General features: G+C 47.5%; 1 protein-coding gene across 4 annotated transcripts in view; it reads left to right on the forward strand.

The window, feature by feature from the left end:
* bcas3 (BCAS3 microtubule associated cell migration factor) overlaps positions 1 to 27,343 on the forward strand; it is a 196,270-nt gene that overhangs the window by 34,386 nt on the left and 134,541 nt on the right. For all 4 annotated transcript variants that reach the window (XM_084673587.1, XM_084673586.1, XM_084673585.1 and 1 more), the window contains exons 14-16: positions 6,819 to 6,952; positions 12,702 to 13,002; positions 25,643 to 25,793. In XM_084673587.1, the coding sequence (XP_084529713.1) occupies positions 6,819 to 6,952; positions 12,702 to 13,002; positions 25,643 to 25,793 (586 nt within the window). The remainder of the gene's footprint in view (positions 1 to 6,818; positions 6,953 to 12,701; positions 13,003 to 25,642; positions 25,794 to 27,343) is intronic.

A 27,343-nucleotide genomic window follows, 5' to 3' on the forward strand; every position in this document is an offset into this window, starting at 1 on the left:
CATGCCTCAGACGATGATCAGGCCGCCATGTTGGTGTCTTCTCTATTCTGTGTGTGCTTGTGTTTGTGCCTGCAAGTGTCCAGACAGCTCTGTGTTGGTGCACATGCCGTCTGGGCGCTTTTTACTGCCTTCCCTCCTAACCCAGGGTGTGGTTGCGTGTGTGTGTGTGCGTGTGTGCAGTTCTGCCCAGCTGTGGGGCTGTCCACTGTGACCCAATCAGTCTGGATTAGGGAGCGAGCACCCCCCCCCCCTCCCATCCCCCAGTCCCAGGGTGGGGGCCAGGAGTCTGTGCCCTTTCCCTTCCTGCCCACGACTCACCAAGGGGCGAACACGGGCATTAGCGAAGCGCCTCTGGCTCCGCATAAGCTCCATTTCATAATGGCATTAACCAAAGCTGATGATCTATATAGTTCCCCCTAGAGAGGTCTGTCATAATCTATGTAATGCTCTCTCTCTCTCTCTCTCTCTCTCTCTCTCACTCTCTCTCTCACTCTCACTCTCACTCTCACTCTCACTCTCTCACTCACTCTCATTTGTTCTCTCTTTATTTCACCCGCTACGCATAGGCCGCAGTTTCTGAGCTGTTCAAATCTCCCGTGATGATTGTTTTGGTTCCTGTTGTGATGCTGAGGGCGGCTGGGGCTGCCTCTCGGGGGCTGCCTCTCTGTCTGCCCAGCGTCAGCCCCAGCCGGAGAAAGCCAGTTGGCCCGGAGCTTTCCGCTCATGTGATCTGTTCTCACTCTTTCAGCCTGTCGTCTTTGCTTCTTTTTCTTTCTTTTTCTCGTGCTCAAAGCCAAAAGAATAATTTTCTTGGCCTTCCGCCCGCCCACAGCTCAATTGCCTTCAACTTGTTTGTGACTGCTATTTATTGTTGTTTGTGTGTGTGTGCCTTTGTCTCTTAAAACAGTGAAAGTAGAACTGAAGAAGAAGAAAGTAACATCTCTGCCGTTTATTCCTGTTATGAGAAGATTATTAATATTTTGACCAAACAGTTGTTTCTTTTGCCAGGTTCCCCGCAAACAGTAAAAGTTATTAGTATTTAGTTTGAGGTCATATCAATCGTACTACATGACTACCATCCCTGAGGTGACCTGTTGAGCCATCTAACGGACTGAGCCCTCTGAGTGGCGCTGGTATGAAGACACACTCTCCCACTGTCTGAGGCTGTAAAAGCTGCTGCTGGCCCTGGCTAGTTTGATGGTGTTTCCATGCCGAGCTGGTTAAACTGGTGCAGCAGCGTGCAGCAGCGTGCTGGGGAGTCAGGGGCCTCAGACCTGAGGCCTGTAAAACCACATGGAGATCAGAGAGAGAGGGAGGGATGGAGGGGGGGGGGAGGGAGGGAGGGAGGGATAGTGAGACTGGGCCAGTGACCACGCTCAAGGTCTTCGTGGAAACATCAACCCATACCAAACCTCCTGAATCACCCACACAACCTACTCCCTTAATTCCAGACCTCCACCTGACACACACACACACTACACACACACTAGACACTCCAGCACTGTCGTCGTCATTTACAGCCCACACAGAACAACTCACAATGTCTGATTGTTTTTGAAAGGGGGGGAGACTGTGTGTGTGTGTGAGCGTGTCTAACATTTGTTTTGCTGGCTAGTTTGTGACAGTGTCTTTCCCAGTAGTGTAAATGAATACCAACCCTATCAACACACACACAATTTTACAAAACAGCTTGTCCCCCACACACCTCTTCTGAATCCAACGGCACCGCAGGGAGGGCACTGTGAAATTGGATCCGTGGAGGCGAACATTTGAGAGGATTCATTAGTTAACAGAACACTCTCAGAAATAAAGGCAAATTTAAAGGGAAGGAGATTACAGGAGGGGCGACTGTCTGTTTGCAGAGAAAAGGATTAAAGCTTTTTATCATCGGTCGCTGCTCGCCTCTGCAGTCCCAGCTCTTTATCTGGAGATTGTGGTTCGCCACAAATTAGTTTCGGGAGCTTTTAAACATGGAAACAAAAGGGGTTTGCCTAATCTACTGTGAGAACGTGTTTGTTCAGATTTCCAAAAAAAGAGAAAAAAAAGAGAAAAGAAACGCACACACACACCCACATTACAGCATGCACACATACACAGTGTACACATGCACAGAATGTACACTACACACATCAAACACACAGTATACAATAAGTGTAAAGTGATGTGTGGGTTAGGATGACTGATTTGGATTGTGCCTCTTGGACTCTCATTCTCGACAACAAAGAGGGCGGGGCCAGTCGATTTTGTGGTGGCGAGGTAAGGAACGCAGAGCAGTGCAAACACACACAAGCGTTCCATGCACAGATGACGGATTTAAGTGTAGCTCGCCACTTAAAATCTACCGAGATAATCTAGTACTGAGCGCCTCACTTTCAGCCACGCTCCATCAGTTTGGCTGGCACCCACAGGCCCTGCTTGGCCAGTAAGGAGGCGTGACTTGAAAGGGCAGACAGGTTTTGCCTTGTTAGTGGCTTTCACCAACATCTTAATATTCAACTAATGGCAGCCCCTCGGCGAGGTCGCACCACCACACACACACACACGCACACACACACGCACAGATACACACGCACAGATACACACGCACAGATACACACGCACAGATGCACAGACCACGTATACACACACGCATACACAGTCACACACCACACACACACACAGATACACACGCACAGATAAAGCACCACGTACACACACACATGCATACACAGTCACACACCACACACACACACACACACACACACACACACACACACTTATATATTTATATACACACACACACACACACACACATACACAAAATCTATTAATATATGAGCTCAGCTCACTGGTGGTCTGGCTGTGATGCAGTTAGAAAAACACACTCCTCGGTTTCACCCCACTGTAGATCAAATGAACCGTAAGCACCTTTTCCCCTCCCTCCCTCCTTCACTCCTTACCTCCCTCCTTCACCCCCAACCTCCCTCGTTCATTCTCTCTCTCCCTACAAACGCTCCCAGAGTGAATTGTGGATGTGGTTTGGGGAGTTAAGAGTGCTTGAGCAAGTCCCAGTCCAAGCCAGAGCGGTCGCAGTCTAGCGCTGCTGTGCCATGCTAAAGGCTCCATGCCAGCTGTGCCCCGCTCGTGCCAGCTGTGCCCGCTCTTGCCAGGCCCTTGGTGCCAAGTGCAAATAAAGCTTCTCCACTGGATGATGGCTGTGAAGAGGTGGTGGTGAGTGTCAGGACAAGGTGCCCACACAGTACCCGGCCTCTACACCCACCATCAACCATCATGGAATCTGTAGCGGTCATCACGACAGTCAAGAAAAGACCAAAAGAGAGAGATTTAAAAAAAATAAATAAAAAAAAACCTTTTGACCATGCGCCCTTGCTTCCTCTATCCCTCATCCCCTCTCCTTTTCTCTATCCTTCCATCCAATCTTCTTTTCCACCTCATTTAAGATGAGTTTGTAGAAGCATTCTGATCAACAACAAACAATCCCCTTTCTAAACAAAGCAGGTGAAGCTTCAGGACTTTCCTCGTAAAAGACCAACAGCATATCGACCATTTGCGTAACGTGTGTGTACATGTGTGTCCCTGCCTGTGGGGTCCCTTCCCTCTCTTCTGGTTATCTGGATTTTTGGGGTGGTGAGGTAAAAACAGGGGCGGAGAGGGAGGGAGGGAGGGAGGGAGGGAGGGAGAGAGGGAGGGAGAGAGAGAGAGAGAGAGAGAGAGAGAGAGAGAGAGGGAGGGAGGGAGAGAGAGGGAGGGAGAGAGAGGGAGGGAGAGAGGGAGAGAGGGAGAGAGAGAGAGGGAGGGAGGCCTTGAGACCCAGTGAACTTAGCTTGGTCTGGGACGAGTGGGCAGCTTTGATGTAAGGCCAGAGCCCACTTTACTACACCCGTGTGAGGGCTTTCCGCCCGCTGTCATAAACACCTCGATAAGCCCAGCACGGACGCAGTCAACAGAGACAGCCATACACACACCCACTCGCATACACACACACACACTCGTATACACACACAGTATGCACTCTCTCTCCAGAATCGGCAACACAGAAACAAGCACTCCCAACAGCTAACCCTACAGATGAAACAGCCACAGAGATGGATACTCCACTGCGAGTGAGTTGCTCTCATTTGTTCAGAAGTCTATGCAGCACTTGACACCAGAGCTCTCTGATTCCCCAGTGCCCTCCCCTTTAAGGTTTACACATGGTTATAATTTGAGATTTCCCCTTTTTTTTGAAAGCTTTCTGGAGCTGAAGTGTTGTTAATTGGAAAGGGCACTTGTTTTGCTGCTGCCCTCTGTTTTGCCAAGTGGGAGACCTCATCGCCCGCTTCAATTCTCGACCCCTTTCCCTCTTTTATCTCTCTCTCTTTCCTGCTCGCTCTATCCATCTCTCTCTCTGTCACACACACACACGCTATTTCTCTATCTCTCTTTCTGTCACATATCCACACAATTTCTCTCTCTCTTTCTCTGAAAAAATGCAGACCCGGCTACTATGGAAATGAAACATCCTCTCACTATTAATGGGACTGAACAGATGTTTTGTGTTTGCACGGTTAGGGACGTGACAGAAAGGCTGTAGCAAAACAAAACAAGAAAGAAGTCCTTTAGTGGTCCAGAAAGAGAGAGAAGGAGACTTTGGATTCATGGAAATGATTATATCACTGGCCTGCACGTTTGTGGACGCATGTCTCACACACATGGCAAATTAGAGGTTCTCACTTAGCTTCGGCCTCGTGTGTTTGTGTGCGTGCCAGCCCGTTTTCATACGAAAACGTTGTAAATAACACTTCACCCTCGGGGACAAGGTGTTATAAATAGGATGTGTCAGCCGGTGCGTCTACGGCTTCACGTTTCCCCAAAAGATCTTTTACAGCGGCCATGGCTCGCCCGCCGACCAGCAAGCCTCCTTTTTAATTTGGGCTTCCCGCGGGCTAACCGACTGACGCCTCTCGATGAGGGCCTCTGTATTTCAACAAGGCCACAAAAGCCCCAGCCCGGGGCACTCGTAGCTCATAGCGCTCGGCCCAGAATTGCTTTTTTGGAGCAAAGAGCATACCATCAGCAGAAGCCTGGGCCCAAGCCTTATCTGTCAAAGACTCCAGCCAGTCACATGTTGGCGCAGTGGGCGGGATGGACTGATGACCAGAGAGGGAGGAAGAAAGAAAGAAGGGTGGGTGGGAGAGAGGGAGAGAGGGAGAGAGGAAGCTCCCAGATAAACAGACCGCAGCGCCTCAACTCCTAATCACCCCGCTTCCGTTTCCAGCCTCTATAATTAGAAGGGCCCAGTCTTTTCCATGTAGTCCCAGTTGACGCAAATGCTTCTTGTGGCTTGGCACCTCATTTGGGGCGTGGTTTTTTTCCCCCTCCAGTTTATGGGCCAGGGCCTATGCTTGGGTTTTTGGTCGTTCTGATACAGCATGAATAGCTAACCGCCGTCTAATGCTTCGGCCCGCTGCCTTTTTTCTTCTTCTTCCCCTCTCCTTTCATCGTCTTGGTCGCCCGTTCAATATCTGCGTGACTCCCTCTTCTGAGTGCCCTCCGTCCTCCACTCATGCCTCCTTCCTCCACCTTAAGGCCATCTCCACACCTAAAATACAGCGGCTGGTGAACATTTTTGGATACACCTAGAAATGTTGGAGTGGATTGTGTTGATCGTTTTGTCCCATGTTCTTCTCCCTGGGGGGTGGGAAGTCTGTTCTATCCTGCACGCACGTGCTTTTGAGGTCCTCTAATCCCATGCAATTCCAACCCTCCTCCGCATTCGAGATGCCATCGAATAACGTCTTCCCACTAATGAAAACCTGCTGCAATCTAAAAGATACAACGGAAAAAAATATGAAAATGACTAATTACTTTCCTGTCGAGTGAGTCTGTGGGCCGAGGCCTGGAGGGCTGTGCTGCTGGCGGAGTATAAAGGTTTCAGCTTTTGGAGTTTTTAGGGCTCTGTCGAACTCTGCAGTGCATAGACAGCCCGTTTAGATTTTGGGTTTGTTCTGGTGTGGTTTGTTGAGTGTGTTGTTTACAGTAAAGGCCTATACTTTCTGGAGTTTGACGAACTTCAAATAAAACTGGCCAGAAATGAATGGTCCTGTCAGCGGAGGTTGCACTTGAGCTGCACTGTGGTCGTGTGATGAAACAGGGACACACACACACACACACACCTCCCAGCCCTTCCAAGAAGAGGACGGCATGGGTTATACTTTCAACCGGGGAACAAATTATGATGTTAGGGATAACGTTGCGTTTTACGACTACAACAAACGATAGCTTGCCTATTTTAAAGGGGTGGTTTGTTTGTTTAAAGGCATGGTGGCGCTGATACGTCCAACTTTGTTGGATTAGTCTGTTTTTGCATGGTCCAGTGGTTTTATTATTAACTGCATTCCATTGACCCTTTTTCTCAAGTAAATGGCTTCAGTTGTGGGCGAGGTTTTAGATTTATATCCATTAGCCTAAATACTGTAAATGTAGGATTGGTGAATTAAATTGTTTTGTTACCACTGCGTTGACATAGGCGCGTATCTGAAATGATCCTTCATATAATTCAAAAGATAAACCATGCCATTGCAAAAAACATAACTTTTGGGCTATATTGTGTTGTGTATGTTTTACCATTCATGCCCAGAACAGACACTGTGACAGTGCTAGGTCAAGAAAATCTCCTCAAGATAGTATTATTAATCATTAGTATCCTGTGGAAGGATCTTTTGCATGAATTGGGAGATCCCAGTGTCTGTGGCTGGCTTGTGATAGGTCAGCCTGCTGAGCCCCAGTTCAGGTGCACAGTGCGTGTCCCAGCTGACCAGCGCTCCCTCTCTCCCCAGGCATGCTGCTGGTGACGGCCGACACGCTGGGCCACGACTTCCACGTCTTCCAGGTCCTCACGCACCCCTGGGCCTCGTCCCAGAGCGCCGTGCATCACCTCTACACTCTGCACCGTGGGGAGACGGAGGCAAAGGTAAAGACTCGCACACGTTCACCTCCACACTCCAGTGCTACAGGCTTTTGAGCACACACCCGTAGGAAACCGTATTTTGTTTATTTCTCCCGATGGAACTTAGAGTTTGTTATATTTGAAATCCTGCATGTGGAGTCGGGCCACCCGCGCCTGCATTGCCTGTGTATCATTAGAGCTCTAGACATGCATCTTAAGCGGCTCTTTGATCATGGCTGCAGCCTGTTTTGTTTCTAAACCTTGTCATTGAGACAACCCTGGAGAGCTTCAATAGGGTAATGCTTTACAGAGCAGAGGAGCCCTGTGGCTCATCCCATCCCGAGCTTCTCTGCTCAACATGAAGACTACTGCGTGCCACTATGTGTGAGGCGTAGGAGCATGGCTCCTCTGAGGCCGTGGATTAGACTGCACGCACACACACACACACGCGCACACACACACGCATACAATCAAACACAATGTGCCAGGGTGTGTGATCCTCTACTGTGTGTGTGTGTTTATACCACTGGGTGTAAGTACAGTTGATGTTAGGGAGACGAGAACACAAACAGGATGGGGTGTGACCTGGGTTTACACTCTCTAATTGATCTGAAGGATGATTTAGCAGCCACGGACAGCCTCGTTACATTCTCACTCAGCTGCAAAGCTCAATTCCTCACAGCTGTCCAATGGCAGCCTCCCCTCTACCCCCCACCCCAAATCGATTCATAGGGGTCCAAAGAAAACACTTTTTAAAGAGCAGAGACAATTTGTAAGAGAAATAGGGCATGGCGAGTTTCAAACAACATTCACTCTCTCATTCAGTTAAATGGCCTGTGTGTTTTCCTCGCACAGTAGTTGCACAGGCAGTTTCTCACTCTCACTCTCTCTCTCTCTCTCTCTCTCTCTCTCTCTCTCTCTCTCTCTCTCTCTCTCTCTCTCTCTCTCTCTCTCTCTCTCTCTCTCTCTCTCTCTCTTCTTTTTTTTTTTCTCTCGCTTTCTTTCTGTCTGTGTCTCACCCTCCTTCCCTGAAAATATCCACTCTACAGACTCATTCACCCGCTTCTCTCCCTCTCTCAGCTTCTATCTGTAATACAGACCTGATCTTAACAGTGTTACAAGGAGGGATGGCCCCCTCATTCTCTCTCTTCTCTCTCTCTCTCTCTCTCTCTCTCTCTCTTTCTAGTTTCATTAAATTAAGTACATTTTGAGGTAAACTCAAGCCTACTTTTGAGCAACGTCCACCATTCAGGTTCTCTCTGAAGTTGTGGACCAATGTTTCTGTTATCACAGGAGGCATCTCACTTACATGCTTACACACACATACACACGCACACCCTTTTTTCTCTTTGTCTGACATACACACACCCAATGCATGGAGCAAGAGGAGATTTGTTGCACCCTAGACGAGACTCTTCCTGTCTTCCTCCCCTGAGGAGACAAACTCACAAACTGGACAAGCAAAAACATGGCTGAGCTGTATCTCTTAATCTGCCCTACAATGCCTTACAACTCACTTCCATAGCAAAGAGTTCCTATACGCTAAAGGCTGATTGACAGGGGTTGGTCTGTGTAGTATGGATTTACTGCTCACGAAAAAGGCACAGGTTTATGGCTGTGGGCTCATCATGTTCCTCTTTTTTAATCAGTATTCTTTTACACATGGTGGTCATGTTCCTTGTCAGGTCCTGGTCCTGGTCAGGTCCTGGTCCTGGTCCTTGTCAGGTCCTGGTCCTTGTCAGGTCCTGGTCCTTGTCAGGTCCTGGTCCTGGTCAGGTCCTGGTCCTGGTCCTTGTCAGGTCCTGGTCCTGGTCCTTGTCAGGTCCTGGTCCTTGTCAGGTCCTGGTCAGGTCCTGGTCCTTGTCAGGTCCAGGTCCTGGTCCTTGTCAGGTCCAGGTCCTGGTCCTTGTCAGGTCCTGGTCCTGGTCCTTGTCAGGTCCTGGTCTTTGTCAGGTCCTGGTCCTGGTCAGGTCCTGGTCCTGGTCCTTGTTAGGTCCTGGTCCTGGTCTTTGTCAGGTCCTGGTCCTGGTCTTGGTTCTGTCACCGGCACTGTAGATGCAAGGAAGTAGGAGCTTGAGTTGAGGGTAAAAGCCAGTAGTGATAGATGAAGAGAGGCAGGAAAGGAGAGAGAGAGAAGAAAGATGGGAAGTCAAATTCCAACAGAGAGCGCCCGTCCAAAAGAACGTATCCCCCGCCGTGTCACAGCAGGGAAAGCCAAACTCCCCACTTAGTGCTGGAGCATGCGGCCTGCATCCTCTAGTCTCACATGACACGCCAGGGGGAACAGCTGCCGGGGCCTTAAAAGCACTGGAGCCACAGGAGAGTTCAGCTTTCCTCTCCGGTCACTTGAAGTGTGGGTATTAAAACTGCTCTCTCCTGCCAGGCAAGACATATGCATTACCACTGAGACTGAGACTGGTCACTTTCTTAGAGAGCAGTTAAGGTGCTCTATTAAGTTATGAATGGCTGGACATGTTGTGTGTGCAGGTGTTTGTATCTGTATGCTACAACATACAGTATCATATAAATAGGAAATGCAATATACTCATACCGCATATGTAGGATATACATATGCTCCAAAAATCTGAATCAGTGTAGCAATTTGAGTGAAAAGTTGAAAAATGTACATGACTTTCTTAGTATTGGGTATTCTGGGTATTTTCTTGGTACTTTAATGACAGTGTGTACTCAAACTGGCATGGACTCCACAAGTTTGTCAAATCAGGCTGAGCTCATCAGGTTTTGCGCAATTTTGCAAGGAGCTTTTTTTTGATGTCACAGAGTGCTTGACTTTCTCTTGGACCCCCCTAAAAGAGGTAAAAACAACAGGTTGGGGGGGTCGATACACGCCCTGAAGAAGAAGTTGACCCCCCCGATTGTCATTGTATAATTCGCAGTCTGCATGTCACCGATGGTAGAGGGCCGAGCACACATGACCAGTCTGCACTTTGTGCTCCACCCCTGGCGCCCCATGCAGCCTGGCACCACACGGAAGGCATTGCGGTATGGGTGAGAAGTGGTTAGTCAACAAAAACGCCCCCCAGGCTTCTAGGATATCGACTACACACACACAGCCTTCATATCATCCTTTCAGATCAACCACCTACCCTTGGTAGTTAATAAGTCACCCCCCCTAACAGAAGACCTGCTGCCCGCCCAACCTCTCAGGCTTTGATCCGGGGAGGGTGTGTGTGTCTCTGTGTATGTGTGTGTGTGTGTGTGTGTGTGTGTGTGGGGGGGGGGGTGTACACACAGCACAACCATCAGAGTACAGACGCACAGAGGCCCCCAGGGTTATCACCTTTACAGCAGAACAAACACACTGGAGAGTGATAAAGTTCGCTGGCTAGGTGGGCCGGCACAGCCCCTTATCTCCCCTCAGCTCTCCGGCTCGCTCCGACTCACTGAACATCGCTCGCTACCGATGACCCGTGGCCGGCCGGGGTAAACAGAGCTCTGATGTGGTTTTCCTCGTACTGTAGAGGACGCGGTGCCGTTAGGAACCAGAGTGTGAACTGGAGTTTGATGACAGTAAAGGTCATGGTGTTTCTGCCTGTCTCTTTTTTCCCTTTCTTTTTTTCCTTTTCTTCTTTTCTTCAGAGGATAAGTGTCTCCTTACACTCTCTATTTCAGTCTCTTTCCTCGTCTCTCACTCTCTCCACTATTCATCTCGTTTGAGTTATCGGTTTATCACTTGCTGTCATTCTTTCCGTCTTCCGCTCATCCTTCGAGAGCATTCCTGCCATTCCAGTTGTAGTCCCTGCTCGGTGAACGGACGCCGTAATCAGCCTAATCAGCGTTCCTGATAAAGACGAGAGACACTTTGAACACCTGAAGCATGATGTGTCTGACATCACCTCCACCTTGTCTGCTGTCTGACCTGGAGACGCAAGGGAGCGGTCATCTGGGTTGTTGTCTGGTGTGTGCGTGTGCGTGACACCTTTTGTGTGTACCTGTTTTGTGTTAGTGATTGCTTCTGAGACCTGTGTGTTGTCTGTTTGCAATTATGTGGCAAACTGTCCCAATAAACCAGTAAAGGCAGTCTGCTGCCTTTAAGATATCTAATCTCTAAAAACCATCAACTCCACAACAATAGACTCACACACACCTTTATAGGTGCCGTGATGCCCACATTGTTAGTCAGCCCACTCAAACCGAAATGCCTCTGGTTTGTGTATCTGACTTCTCAGACTTTCGGTATCTCTCCATCCATCCATCCCTCCATCTATCCATCCTACTCCAAATAGGCTTTAAACCACCTTTAAACAGAGGTCAGGTAAAGTTACCCGCCCACTGGAATGCGAAAGGATCGCCCATTAAATGTTATTGTGCTGCACAATTATGGCCCATCCCATCCCAACCTCACTGGAGATAAAGGAGGCCATCAGGTACACATAGCTGACTGGCTAAAGAGGAGGCAGACATCTCATAATATGCACCCCCATCAAACAGGGCTATTAAGATGATAGTGACTCCATTCATTCTCTATGCCGACCTCTTCTCCTCACTCAACCACTCTTTGAATTGCGCTGCACTCTCTTTCCCCGTTTCTCTCTCTCTCTGTCTCTCTCTCTGTCTCTCTCTGTCTCTGTCTCTCGGCCTGGGTTTCTCTGCTGGTATCTGCTGCGTGTCTGAGATGCTCAGGGTGATGTTATCTCCTGAAGTGGGGCCAGAGCTGCAGACGCACCGCAAGGCCGTCTCAGTCTGAAATGGGAGGGGAATTTGAACCTCTCGCTTCAAGATGTGGTGTCTGGGATTGTTCGACTTCGACACATCCCCCGAAACCTATTTCCTTACCTTCTTTTCGATCGTCAATTCTGAGTTACGGTTACGTTGGGCTCGAGTTAAGCTTTTAAGTTTGGGAATTCAAATGAGTTCCACAACCCATCATAACTGTACCTATGCAGTAACACGGTTTCCAAGCATTTTGACACCACTTGTGAGTCAAAAAAAACATCATGTTAGTTGTTCATTGACAAAAAACAGTCCATAATAACCCATGCTTTATGTTGTAACTGACCCCTCTCCCTGCAGTTCAACCTATGAGGGCAGCTGTCACAGTGGCTCCTTCTGTCCTCCCCCTACTCTTAACCGCCTCCCCCCTCCCCCTAACACACACACACACCATCCATTTGACAACTTAACTAGTATATTTCAGATGACTTATCCTACAAACATACTACAAATACAAGAACACACTCTAGAATACCTTACTTTATCCTCAAGACCCGCTTACACAATCCCACCTTTTTTGAGAATAATATGACCAAAGCTGCCGTGGAGGTTCGAGGGTCCCTCTGGGCTTTCCAGGCACCCTGTTGCCCTCCAAGTGTGCCCAATCACGGATGACTCAGTGTGAAATCCCTCTGTTGCTTCTTTGCATCTTCCAGGGATCTTGGAAGTGGCATGTGTGTGCTCATCTCTAGCTGACCTTTGACACTGTTCACCTCCCATGTGGTACTTCTACCTGACCTTACATGACATACGAGGTTCTGCTGCCACCTTGGTTGTGTTTGGGGTTGTTGAACTCCAAGGCCTCCTAATCCCAGACAAAACAAACACCACAAAAGTGTGTCGCTGTGTACCCTTTTCCGCTACTGAGATTAACAATCACGGTTCCAGGAATGAGTCAGGCCTTCTTCAGCCTGTCGACAGCAGCGTTCCTGGCTACTCATATTCAAAGCTTGGTTGCCCGTTTGAGGCTAAATGTGTAAATGTGAAGCTAAATGTTTTCTTGATTTTTTTTTGGTTCCTGCTCTCCCTCCCCTCCCAGGTCCAGGACATGTGCTTCAGCCAGGACAGCCGTTGGGTGGTGATCAGCACGCTGCGCGGCACCTCTCACGTCTTCCCCATCAACCCCTACGGCGGGGGGCCCTGCGCCCGCACACACATGTCGCCGCGGGTGGTCAACCGCATGTCGCGCTTCCAGAAGAGCGCCGGCCTGGAGGAGATGGAGCAGGAGCTGAGCAGCAAGCAGGCGGGAGCGGGAGGAGGACTAGGCGGAGGCGGGGTCGGGGGCCGCTGCAGCCCCATCCCTGGGCTCTCCAGCAGCCCCTCGGGGTCCCCGCTACACGGTGAGTACCACACACACACACACACACACACACTGCACAAACATTTGTAATATTCACTCCCACCGCCCTCTTTTACCGTCTACATCTCCCCCCTTTACCTATAAGGCCTAGCAGCCACAGCTTCAGTTCCCTTACAGGGTGACAAAGTTCAGTCACCCAAGTAGACCTTGTGCCTGGGGACAGCGGCCTGGCTGTCACAGCCTTGGCCCATGTTTGTCAAACACCACCCTTGGCTGCCAAAGAGATGTGTGTCCTAGTCACCTGGCCTGGCTGGTACCACACACAAACACACCCCATGCATCAGCACGTAGACCCCATTTACACAAACACATCCACCGACGCATTAGCAAACTCACTCAGCGTTAAGCGTGTACATGGACTCTCAAATGTGTGTTGTGTGTATGTGTGTGTTCTTGTGTGTTTTTGCGACGTGTGTCTCTGTTTGTGTACTGTGTGTGTGTTGAGTCTATGACTTCAGATAAGAGTTCAGACGGCTACCAGTGTCAGGGGTGAGTCGGCTCATGTACCGTAACCTCTGAGTTAGTCTAAGAGAACCCCCCCACCCCTCACTGTCATATCCCCCCACACTCATCCATCTCCCCTGTCCCCTTCTCTCTGGCTCTGCTGCCACGGCGCCTTCTCTTCCCCTCCCTCCCCTTCCTGCCCTTCAGTGTCTCACCAGGCCGAGACCTCTTCCCCTGGCCCTTGTCACCCTCACCCTCGGTTTGTGTGGCCTTTCCCCCATCCTCCCTGCTCACTGTTTATTAATGACTACTGTTCAGTCCCCGAGCACTGGATCAGCCATGCAGTCAGACCCAGAGGCTGACATCAGGCCCCGGGAATGCTCTGTGCTGCTTCCTGGAAGGGGAGAAGGAGCCGAGGAGGGAAAGAGAGAAAGAGAGAAATATGGAAACAAAATGACAGGGAGCTCAAGAAAGTGGTGGAGAGAGAGAGAGACAGAGAGAGAGAGAGACAGAAAAGAGGGACAGAGAGAGAGAGACACAGAGAGAGAGAGAGAGAGAGAGAGAGAGAGAGACAGAGAGAGACAGAGCGAGAGAGAGAGAGACAGAGCGAGAGAGAGAGAGACAGAGCGAGAGAGAGAGACAGAGAGAGAGAGAGACAGAGAGAGAGAGAAAGAGAGAGAGAGAGAGACAGAGAGAGAGAGACAGAGAGAGAGAGACAGAGAGAGAGACAGAGAGAGAGACAGAGAGAGAGACAGAGAGAGAGACAGAGACAGAGAGGGGCTCTGGTAGCATTAGCGATGAAAGTCCCGGTCAAAAGGGGCTAGCTCGTAAATCACACTTTCTTTTCAAAGGAGGGCTTTAGGGCCACCTGTCAACAATTAGTCTGTGTGTGTGTTTATGAATGTGTGTATGTGTGTGTGCAGAAGCAGGGTAGGCCACAGGGAAACTGACAGTGAAATTATTACAGTAAAAAAAAATAAAAGTGAGGATTTTAGGGTGAGTTGAATTGTTTTTAATACTTGAACATTTCTGGAATATCAATTGGCTTTGGCTTTCTGGTCTTTGATAGTTTAAACCAATAATTGGGGGGGTCTACCTTTAGGGAATTAGGAAGTAGGCGTTTTAATTATGGTGATGCAGTCATGGTATCGGGAAATTGTGTTTTCTCATTGTGTTTTCTTTCCGCTAAATGGGTGTTAAACCTGCTGTTTTAAGGTTATTATCCTTGTCCAAAAGTCAATCTCAAGTTTTAATTCAGACTGTTTCGTCTAAATTAACAAAACTAGCTAAAACTGCCCAAACTGAATAAGTCAGGTGGCTCATAATTGGCTGTAGCATCTTTCACACACTCAATATGATTGATTGTACCATCTAAAACACATCCACCTTTTAGTCTCGTACTGTCAGAAAACCAGACTTACTGAGTTCCTGCAGTGTTGAATTGAATTGGTTTGTTACTTATTCAGGAATCTCATTTCTGTATGACAGTGTTCAACATCTACCCTATGTAAATAAATTGTTGACAGGTTTGGTGCCCTGAGAACCGAGGTATTTCTTGGTGTTAATGTGAGCCATGTGTATTACTGCAAACAATACCTATAGTCAATCAAACAGGAGGGGGGAGGTGGTTGTTGAGGTTTCTGTGCTACAGCGCTTAACAAATGGCTATAGCTTGACACAACATGTCAGATTAGTGACTTGATTTAGGAATAAGTTGGCACAACAGCATCCTGTTGTCTTCCTTTCACAACACAGTTTCTATAATTGTAGACCCCCCTCCCCTCCCTCAACAAACGATGAAAACAGATCATTTATCCCGTTTTTGTGGACTGAACTCAGATTATCACAATTTGCTTTGTGTTTGCTTTCCGCCTGTTTTTGCTAGGAGGTTGTGAATGTTGGCCCGTGAGCGAAGGCCTGTTCTCCTGATGGATTGGGGTGAGGCGTCTCAGGCACTGCGACGTAGCCACAACAGCTGCCCTGTGATTGTCGCCTAGGACAACACGTTGATTTTAGGGAAGGAACTCGGAAAAGTACACATCCTTCAAAAGCTGCCAGTCCGGAGCGTTAAAAATAGAAGCTACAATTGGGACTCTTTTCTCACTCTGTTTAAATATGGAATGTTGCTATTTAGGTTACAGAGTTTCTGGATCAGCGCATTATCATTAGAGTTGATGACCCCAAAATGTAATATACGGTATTTCCAAAAGTTCCTCCAGGCATTCATATCTCTTTAAGTACATTGTTCAATATGGGATGGGTGCCATTCTGAGGTCCACCTGCTATGCAGTAGATACTGCAGGACATTGTACGGAACACAAAGATAGCCTGAGGTGTTGGTAAATCACAGACTGAGTCAAGGATTTCAGATGCCAACAGCTGACTGTCTGTACGGTAAAGGACTTGACTCGACTGGCAGAAACTGAACTGGATTCAAGGACTGGACTGGTTAGCCATCTGGACTGGTATGGACTGGACTCAACTGGTCTGCTCTCACTGTCGGATGCTATTCTGTCCGAAATGTGTCTAGACTGCTAGATCTACATTCCTGTTGTTGCTCTTTCAGCATGCTCCTCTAGTAGGAGGACAGGAGGAAGATGATGGAAGAAAGGAGGAGAGAAAAAGATCAAAGCATTTTGCTTGTGTGTGTGTGTGACCTTGTTTTCCTATGTGTGCGTGTATGAAACAGCTTGTTCTTGTGTCCAAGTGGGGTCGTACATTCAACCCAGCAACATCAACACAGCTATTCGTCAGTGAACAGATTTCTCTACTCAGCGTACAAAAGCTTTGGTGGTCGGTACAAAGCCATCTGGATTCGGGCGCATGTTCACAGGCCGGGGTTGAGGGGGGGGGGGGAAACAAGGTGTGACAGGAAACTGTTAATTCGCTGTTGATAAAGAGATACTTCCTCTGTACCATTAGAGCCAACAAGACGCTTGTTTGGGTTTTCAACCTCTTTTAATCCCCCCCACATGCCCCTTTCTGTCCGTCACCGTCTTGTGGCCGAGGGTTTTACCATGACCTCATAACGTCACGGCAGCGAGCCGTGACACGTGTTTACGACCTGACCTCTCGACCCCTGGGCTTGTCCGAGTCGCTCCTAAAATTAGCGCTTTTTAAAGGCTCACTTATTTTGTGTGCTGTGACGTAAATAGATGTGTAGTTCTGATTGGGTGTCTTTGAACCTAGAGTAAGCATCACTGATCAATCCCCATACAGGTCAATCAGATCAACATAAATTGTATTACAAAAAGGGCTAACTAAACTAAATCCATAGGATTTAGTTAGTTCATTGAATAGTTTAGGTTAGAACCTTATCCAAACCTACAGTATATCCCACTACCTATCAAAAACTGTAGTTTTATTTCAGTTGTGTCATTTGCTATCTAGGGGATTAATAGGACTTTTTGCTCTCTGTTGAGGCCATGTGGCATTAGCCTTTGGAAATTCTCCCGTTGGATCCAGTGAGACGTCTGTCCCATCGACTGTGCCAGAGAGAGGCTGGCTGTGGGAGTGTGGGACCTCCAGGAGGGGCCTGGTTGTGCTAAAACAGGGACAGATCTGATGTTGTGGAGCAGTGCCACACGTGCTCCTTGTCTCTCATCTCAGATGGCCTCCATGCGTTCTTGAAACGCATACAGACTCACTAAATACCTGGACATACTCTGGTGAGACTGAGTGATTGAGACTGGTGATGGTACATTTGCAAACATCCACACACACACACACACACACGTGACCCGTAGCGGTGTTCAGATGTTTGACATAAAATCTGGTTCATTGACTCACCGATGGCAATATTGTAAATTGATTTTTTGGTCTTCTGCCATCTGTGCTGTCGTTTTCTTGTCCCTCTTGGCAGATATGTTTGTGGTTTACTGGAAAGCAAAAAGCAAAGCCAGCTAGACCCTGAGTGGGATCTTAATTTGATTTATATTAATTGAGAGCAGATGAATAAATAAAAAGTGTTGCACTCTTCATCATGCTACAGTGTAGATCTTGTCACACTTTTCTTGTTGTATTTCGTTGTTTAACACCGTTTCCTATAGAAAACCTCCACATGCTCCAGATTTCAGTGGCAGCCTCAGTGTGGCGCTGTGTTCCCAGTATTTCTCTTGGCTGCAAGCAAGCCTCAGTTCCAGAGTGCCAGTCAAGCCCTATTCCGCTCCATTGAGGGAGAGAGGAAAAGACTTGTAAAGCTTGACTTCTGCTACAAAGTTTTGCCTCGATACAAATCTAACATAACAGAGAGCGGGGCTGGGAGGGCTTGGTAATTTCTCCTGCCCTTTTTATGAATGGACCAAAAAAACTCGGGTCCCGCTTCACTAGTATTTTTAAGAGGCTGTATTTATGTTTTGAAATGGTGCTTTGGATTTGACCCCAAGCTAATATTTTAGGACTTGCACTGTGGCATTTACTCAGGTGTTCTCTTGGAAATACACACAAATAAAAACATTACATTATTGAACTAAGAAGTTCTTCGTCATGATGGTTGTTGCCACAAATGTAAAATAATAAATTGTGTATTTCAACAAACAGACCAAACTTGGTTTTATTAGCATAAAACATGCTAATATAATAACAATTTTAACTAATGGAAAATTATTTATTATTTTGAGATGTTCCTGTACACAAAATTGATGAGTTGAGACAACATTAACAAAATCAAGATTATTTAGAAAAGTGCAGGAAATTAAATATTGTATTTCAATGTATTCAATTGGTACTTTCAGTATTTTGGTATAATCAGATTTTTTCTTGAAGCCTGTCGAATTTTTTAGATTTATTTTTTCACTTTAGCCACCGTATGACTGCATGTGTGGCAGACTGAGCAGTATTTTATTTTTTCTTTGTGGTAGTCAGATTATTGCCTCCTTTTGAGTCAGTAAGGAAGTTGTAGAAAAACCACACAGCAAAAGAACCAGCAGTTTACTCTAAGAATTAGCCTTCCCTGTACTTGTTGGGTTTTTCAGCAAACCCTCATGCACATTTGTAAGGGGGAATATGAATCTGTGGCAGTGGTAGACTGTCAACCCACATTTGTTTAACATTCTTATTAGTTGCTTAATATTTTGCCAGAACCACTAAACGCCTTGTTACTGGCAGTTTACAAAGTCAGTCATGGTTATTGAAATGTAAAAATTGGAATATGGCAATAAAACTGAAAAACGTTCATCTCGAAACTCTAGCCTTCCAGAAGGTACATTCACCTTGACTGGTGTGGAACTCAAAGGAAAATCCCATACTACTACATATCATCATTACTTTGTGCCTTCATTGTTTGTAAGTTATTGTCTTGCTCTTTGTATTTGTAAGTGTACAGAGAGTACAGTAAATGCACATCATTTAGGCCATTACATTCAAAGCTTTTTGCGTTTCATACCAGCTCTGGTGCGTACATAGAAGCTGCAATTCTTAATTAGTATTTAGTCTTCCTCCTTCTCCTTGGAGCTCATACACTAAGCTGACGTTTCTTTACTGGGCAGCGTAGGTTTTGCTCAAACATTTCTTTTCCCCCCCTTTTCCCCCCATGATGAAGAAACACATTTTTGACACTTCTCACGACCCGAGTCCCTGGAGGACCAGGGAGTCACCACACCACCACACACGCTCATATTAATTTTATGTTCAATAAAAAAAGAAGACATTATTTTGTTACCTGCAACCACAGTACCTACAGTAGATTATTCATAAAAGTTGAGGTTGAGTGGAAGTTTGTACTTTCCTTGTGTGAACTTAACGTGGATGTACAAAGGTACTATATATTTACATGTCCTGCTGAATGTGTATTTATATACTCAGACTGTGGTCAAGGCATTATATTAACACGACATAGATATTTACATGTTGACCTTTGAGGTGGCGTTGATATTTCCAAGTATTTAAATACATTGTCTTTTAGGAATATTTGACATGTTGTTTATTTTGATTTGGGAGCTTGCTAAATCGGGTCAATGAAGTTTAGATCAAATTGAGCTTGTGGTCTGTACCAGTTCTTTAAATGTTCCCACTGTTGTAATTGAATTATAATCACAAAAATGATTACCATATCATCTTTTGATCCTAAATATTTTATTTAAAAAATGCACAAAACCCAGAGCCAGAGAGTCTGTTGTTGAGAAGTGGTGTGTTTGAAACGGGTAACGGGGAACGAGTACTTTGATGTTTGATAGATTTGCGAGATGTTTCAGACATGTGGCTCTTAACACTGGTAACTGATTAAAGGAAACACTCCTAGCCAGTTTCTTCTTCCAAAAAAAATGCAAGTTTCCTACAATGCAAGTAAGGTGTTATTATTTTATTTCACACAGAACACTATATAATACCTGGAGATTTACTAGCACTCAGTGCCTCTTGTCATTTTAAAGCAATAAAACATGTAATGTAAAAATATCTTATGCGTGGTCAGTTCCTCTTTTTACTCGTTTTGTCACATTGTCAGTAGTGATGCACATATGCATTATGGTGATGTGTGTGTGAATATGAAAGCCTAGTGTGAAGTGTTTTATGCCAGGCGTAAAATATGTTGTTCTAAATGACTGCATGGTTAATTTCAGACCGAATTTGCTCCTACTCCTCTTCCGTATTCAACATTCCAAACATAGCCCCCCCCCCCCCCCCTCCCCAATGCCTCATAAAAAGAATACATGCATTAACCCCCCCACCACCACACACAAACACACACACACACACACACACCTCCCCTTCCCTCTCCCAGAGTGTAGTCTTGCTTGCTTCCTTTCTGTCTAGCTCCGGGGTCATGTTGTAGCATCAGACACAGACCATGCACTCGTTCCCACTCCTTTCCGGGAGGGGGGCGGGGGGGGGGGCGGGGAGGGGAGAAGACTCTTCCGTCTATCTGGCGTGGGAGTGGCATCCGGGTTGGGTGGACCGCTCTGTTTACAATCACATGGACAAACACACACACACGAAAGATTATCTTGTTGTCTCCTGTAAGCAAACACACATACAGTAACCATTTTTAATATTCCTCACAGACTCCTCAGTCTGTCCCGACACTGTTGCTCAACTCTGGTTTAGTAAAATGACTGGGTCACAGAGAACATTTGAATTTGAAGCCATGTGCAGGAAGTGACATGACGTGAGAGGCAGCTTGCTAAATGTCCTCCAACACATACATAGTTACTGTATGCTGTTACAAATTTCCTGTGGAGTACTCTAACTCGTAGTAACTCGGAGCATGCGGTGCCCTTTCTTTACTACTTGAATACCTAACGTATACTGTTGTACATACTAACATCTGTAACTGAAGCACTAGCATTCATGTTTCACTGTACTAGGCCACTTACACTTGAATGCGTACTTACTAAAACACACCTAATTAAAACACTGCTTGGCAGGCTTTGATTGTAAAGGCTCAGATGTGAGCTAGCGGCTCTTCAGCCCCCGTGGCCAGTGATGTCAAGAGAATACTAGATGTTTTGTGATGTTGCTGCTGATCCAAAGACGGGGGGAGCAGGGGACCCTGGCCCCCACTTAGCTCTTAAGTACATTGACATGATCAGATTACAGGCCCCTTATCAGAGCCACATGCTGAGCAACCCCATTGATCAGCCCTGCAGATAGACTGGAGGCTCCCTCTCGCTCCCTCTCCCTTCCACTGGGCTTCTCTCCGCCTCTCTCCTTCCGTCTAAGTCCGTTTCTGTCCCTGGACTCGTTTCTGTCTCTCTCTCAATCTCTCTCGCTGTCTCTTTCTCTCTGTTCAGGACCTTATGCCAATCACTCTCTCTGTCTGCCATTTTCTTCCTCGCCTGTTTTCCCCTCAAATACACCCCCCCCCCCCCCCACACACACACACACGGCTAGCTGCCCACCCCTCACAGACCAGAGCCCACCCCTCACAGACCAGAGCCCACCCCTCACAGACCAGAGCCCACCCCTCACAGACCAGAGCCCACCCCTCACAGACAGCTCAGTCTCACATATGGTTTGTGTATCCGTGTCATCCGACCCACTGAAGATGTGTGTCCCCCCCCCCCCCCAGTCGCCAGCTCACTCTGTCTGATGAGGCGTTGTAAATACTGACGTGCTGTAAACTCTGGGATCTGATTTCAGTGTGGGTATGTTTGAGCATGCACTTGTGTTGTTGGGCCTTGTGCACTTTGTATTGTCGATCAGATTGACTCTGCAAAAAATGAGTGCCTGCTTTTTTTGCAAAGGCTCACACGGCCAACAACGTTGACTGCAAACTTTGAAAGTATTTCCCAATTCTGGGTCTCTTAAAAAATAAAGACTCCCATTCACTTGTGTTTCGGGAAAAGGGATTGGCCAGCGGCCATTTTCACACAGGCTGGCTTGACCCCGGCTCACTGACTGAAAATAGCAGAGCAGATACTGTAAAACCCAAAAGGGGGAGAAAGGGAAGAAAAACTGGCATCAGGAGAAGCCTTGACCTGGATTGTGACGCTACCTGGGAGTCGCTCGGGCTGATGGCTTTTCCACAAATGTCTTCCGATTTCTTAGGAAAACAGTAAATCTTGTGAAGTTTATTTTCTGTGCAGCATCTGTGTTTTATAAGGGTTCCTTTAATTTGTTTTCACTTTGTCCATCGGGAATCCCCGGGCCTTCCTCCTCCGTCCGGCACTTCCAGCAGGCACCTCCCTTTCTCCCCTTTGCTCGTTCTCTCTCTCTCTCTCCTTAAAGTGAGTGTTTTAACAATGAGAGTTTGGGGAATTGTGGGCCTTGACAAGACAGTGCTCTTTCTCCTTTGCCCAGCAGATTACCTATTGTTGTAATCCTCTCTCCAACACTGTCTCTCTCTCTTTCTCTGTCTCTCTCTGTCTCTCTCCCTCTGTCTCCTCTCTCTCATCCACCTCACACTCCTCATTCCTCTTCTCTCTCCTTCACCTTAATCCCCATGCCCCCCCCCCCTCCCTCTTCCCTCCTGTCTTCCCTCTTCTCTTTACTATAACATGTCTGGGAAACTTGGACAAGCAAAAAAAGACATGGATGAAACCGTATATATCAAAGTATTCCCCTGCTGACCAGAGACTTTGACCCCCCCCCCCCCCCACCCCTCCTCTCTCTCTCCTCCTGTATGCTGGTCTCTGGCAGCTGCAGCACCGTCTGACCGTCTCAAGGTCTGCTCTAATTCCCCAGCCATCACTCAGCGTTTCACCCTTTAAACCTGTCTCAGCCAGCAGGCCTCTCTCTCCTCCCCGCTCCTCTCACAGACAGAAGCAGACAGAGCACACTAGCAAGAAAACACTCACACGCATTAATCAAATACCACATGAAAATGTTTGTCAACAGCTGCAAATTCAACATCTCTTACGTTCTCCGCCCCCCCCCCCCCTCCTCCTCCTTCCAGTGGAGCTCTTGTATTGAATGCAAATCGGACGACTCGGGAGCGAGAAAAACGCAAGATATCCATGACGGGGACTGGCAATAGTGAGAGACAGAAAGACAAGCGTGAGAGAGAAAGACATGCTGCGAGGAGAAGATGCAAATATTGCTGAGCCAGAGGGAGAGAGGGAAGGAGGGAGGGATGGATCGAGAGAGTAAAAGTGGGGGTCAGGTGACGGTGTGACCTCTTGGCGAGACCTGAGGCCCTAGACGACGGACCAGGGCCGGATTTGCATTGATGGATCTTCTTTCCATGGGGCTGTCATGTATCAGTGCTCAGACACATCACGCCCTAGTCATTAATCAAATCAGGGCCCGACGCTAGCGAGCTATCTGTAGGCCAGACGCTCCTCTTCTTCTTTCGCTCTCTCTCTCTTTTCCTCCCTCGCTTTTGTTTGGATTCTCTGTCTTTCTCTCTGCCTCTCTCTCCTTCGCTCTCTCTGTTTCTGGGGCTCTCTCTGTCTGCCTCTCTCTGTCTGCCTCGCCCACCAGCTTGCCCGATTTATTTTCCTGCATTCTGTTCGTCTCCCTCCATCCATCAGAATCCCAGACGTTTAGATATCTTCTTCTCCGCGCGTGTTCTTTGCCACTTTTCCAGTCATGCCTGTTCTCACTGGCCCGCGCTCTGAAGGATGGCACCCCTGCTCCCCGAGTGACAGGCCGGTATGAAGGCCACGTCAACATCCGTCATCGCTCCCGTCCCGGCGTCAACAACACCTGTTCCCGCTCGGTCAACGCCACTCTTGGTAGGAGGGTGGGGGCCGGGGGGTGGCGAGGGGGTTAAGCCATGCTCCGTGGACGGAGCAAGTGAAGGTGAAGTGTCCTTTTGGAAAAGGATGCTAAATTCATTAAGATTTTTCTTCCTCCTCTCTCCTTGCGTTTTAGGCCCCTGTTGAAGCACCATTATGGCTTTTCAGGCTGCTTCCTGTTCAAATTCCTTTTCTTTGCTGCCTGCTCCTCTGAACAAAAGGGTGGCTGCACTGGGGGGGTGTAGCTCTTTTGAAATGTGAAGGGCCCTCAAGAGCTGCCCGGGAGACTCTTGTTTGTTGGACAGAGAGAAAGAGAAGGCCAGAGTGGTTTGTGTAACATTCGGTCTCCGAAGGGCCCCCAAGCGGCATTGTGGGTCGGGAGCTGTGAACGCCGGCTCTTCGGCAAGGCACAAAGCGGACGTTTTGGCAGAGCTAATGAAACACTGAGAAACGGGTTAATGATCTAAAACCCCATCTCCATAGTCTCAGCCCCCCCTCCCAACTCTGCCCGCCTTCCGCTTTGATTACGCAGACACGCACACAACCACACACCCAATAATCACAACCCAATCTCCTTTTCATTGTACATTTTTGAGGTTTTTCTTTACTTTCAGACTGTTTTTACCTCCCGATCTCCTTCACGTTCATGCTTAATGGCTGTCTTAATCCAACAAAAAGAAAATGAACAAAGTCTGCATGATGAGGTTGGACGTGAAGGTTGTGTTGTACTTCATTCACAAGTTTTTGCACTTGGATTTGTACAAGGATGTAGACAATGATCTTGAGCATATAGGTAGTAGTGCTTATTGTATTAAAGATGCTTATGGAAAATGCTATTTTACCAATCCTATTTGCCCTAAAGTGTACTGTTTGAGAGTAAATGGCTTGTTTCATATGTTATTAAATGGCTAGTTTATTACGTTGAAAAATACATAGTGTTTCAGTCTTTACCTCAGGTGACCCACAGTGCTCTGTGGTTAACAACTGTCTACTTATCGTATGGGCCGTAAAAATCTAAAATGTTTTTCGTTACCAGACAGATGTTTAAAACAGTGCATGGATCTCATCCTGGCCAACGATGGGCCTTCACTAATACAGAAAACATGTTTAAGGCCCTGCACTTCAAATGTTCCATAGATTCTATGTACGAATAGTGTTTCCTCTCCGCTTATGAGAGAGGTTGAGCATTACCTCTTCTGTTATTCTAGGTCCTTAAAGCTTCTGTAGGTCCTCAAATGGGTAAGCAGAGATGCCTATTAGAATGTATTGTGTTTTTCAAAGCGCAACCCTGTTATGATACAGCCCAGCCTGCATTAACGTCTGCCTCAACGTCATGTATGCCTGTAGCATAGAGTCTGCATGGGTTCGTTATATTAGGCATTAGGCCACACAATTTTGGCACTCATTATTTGCAACTGTTAGCTCTCTCTCTCCTCTCCCCCCCTGCTTCTCTCTCTCTCTCTCTCTCTCTCTCTTTCTTTCTCTTTCTCTGATCTCTTCTTTAAGGCCATTAGGCTTCCTAGGAGCCCTTTGACTTGGCTTGATTGTGTTTGGCTCTGGCCCTTGGGGGATGTGACATGAGATGTGTTTGGTATGATCAGGTGTGTGTGTGTGTTTTGGAGTGGGGGTTTACTCTAAAGGTAGTGGAAAGAGGCTGTTGATTGGCCTTGATTAACAGACTGCTGGGCTGTAGTGGGCTTCATAACACAGCATCTTGAGCTAGTTACCTCCAATCAGGCCCACGGCTGGAGGGAAGGTCTCGGACCTTTTGTGTGTTTGTGTGACATGGAGGAGTGTATGATGGTTATGTTTTGGTTGGGCTTCACTCCCTGACAAAAAAAAAAAAAAAAATCTGATGTTTAACAAATGAGAGAGAAATGGGTTAGGGCTAGTGAAAGTTTTCACAATCACACTTGGCATAGGCCTAAATGAAAGCAATATATTTTTTTGAAATGCATATTTCTAATGTAAATATTGGGTTATCTCTCTCTCTCTCTTTCTCTCTCTCTCTCTCTCTCTCTCTCTCTCTCTCTCTCTCTCTCTCTCTCTCTATCTTTGCAGTCAAACTTACCAGCCAGGAATCGTTCAACAACTTCACCAACAACAACATGGGCAACCCTCGTCTCTCCCCTCTCCCCAGCCTCACCATGGTGCTCCCCTTGGCACAGATCAAGCAGCCCATGACCCTGGGCACCATTACCAAGCGGACTGGGTGAGTCTCCTCCTACCCACAGTGACCCAATATCCACGCTGGTGACGTCCTACTGTGGCATTTAGTCCACCTGGACGACGTAGAACAATGTTTCTTCCCCTCTGATAGTCAGTGTTACCTTCAGTCAAGTTCAATGTTGTTTATAGGCATATGAACTGGGAACACACGATTACACAGAACAAGGAAGTCTCCTTCAATCACCTGCTGTTTCAAACCAAATCCTAGTTTTTGACATGATGAGTTCTTTCCCCCCCATGTTCATTCTTGGCATGGGGCAGACGGTGATGTGGGGCAGACGGTGATGTGGGGCAGATGGTGATGTGGGGCAGACAGTGATGTGGGGCAGACAGTGATGTGGGGCAGACAGTGATGTGGGGCAGACAGTGATGTGGGGCAGACAGTGATGTGGGGCAGACAGTGATGTGGGGCAGACAGTGATGTGGGGCAGACAGTGATGTGGGGCAGACAGTGATGTGGGGCAGACAGTGATGTGGGGCAGACAGTGATGTGGGGCAGACAGTGATGTGGGGCAGACAGTGATGTGGGGCAGACAGTGATGTGGGGCAGACAGTGATGTGGGGCAGACAGTGATGTGGGGCAGACAGTGATGTGGGGCAGACAGTGATGTGGGGCAGACAGTGATGTGGGGCAGACAGTGATGTGGGGCAGACAGTGATGTGGGGCAGACAGTGATGTGGGGCAGACAGTGATGTGGGGCAGACAGTGATGTGGGGCAGACAGTGATGTGGGGCAGACAGTGATGTGGGGCAGACAGTGATGTGGGGCAGACAGTGATGTGGGGCAGACAGTGATGTGGGGCAGACAGTGATGTGGGGCAGACAGTGATGTGGGGCAGACAGTGATGTGGGGCAGACAGTGATGTGGGGCAGACAGTGATGTAGCACAGACTTGTTTGTTTGCAGAGGGACACAGGCTCATCAGACTCTCCTATACGAGGATCTGTTTTGAATAATGAGCTGGTCATGAGGCTGTAACGATGAGACCAAAACATGTCGCTCATGGCCGCCTGCGTCCTGAGCGTGATGGGGAAAGGAGAGCACAGTGTGCCATGCACATTGTGGTTGGTTGTCGCGTGTGCGAAGGAGCAGACACTGTCACCCAACCCCTGATGAACTGACGCACCTCTCGTCTCTTCACACTAATGTTCGTGACGCCCTGAAACCGTGTATTTTTAAGGTCCAGTGAGTCACCCTAGCAACGATGAGCTCCTTGCAAAAAAACACATTTACATACAGGTGGCATCAGAAATATGGCCAGATTTTAATATTTCGATTTAAATGTCATTTTCCTGTCCAGTTTGAATGGGAAATGCTGTAATTATAACCAAGTTGCTGAGATTTTCCAATGATAACTGATCTTCTAATGAGGATGATAGTGTCTGGAGACTGTATATTTGCATGCAACATTCAAGCCAAACTCAACATCATTAGAGTCACCATTACAGGCTATTTTACATGAGGTCGTTTTGCATATTGATCCATTTGTAATTAAAACCAGCTCTCCAGCAGTGAGGGTTACTGAGCTGACAG

The sequence above is a fragment of the Hypomesus nipponensis genome, chromosome 15, assembly GCF_054491055.1.
Source record: "Hypomesus nipponensis isolate SF chromosome 15, ASM5449105v1, whole genome shotgun sequence".
Lineage (NCBI taxonomy): Eukaryota > Metazoa > Chordata > Actinopteri > Osmeriformes > Osmeridae > Hypomesus > Hypomesus nipponensis.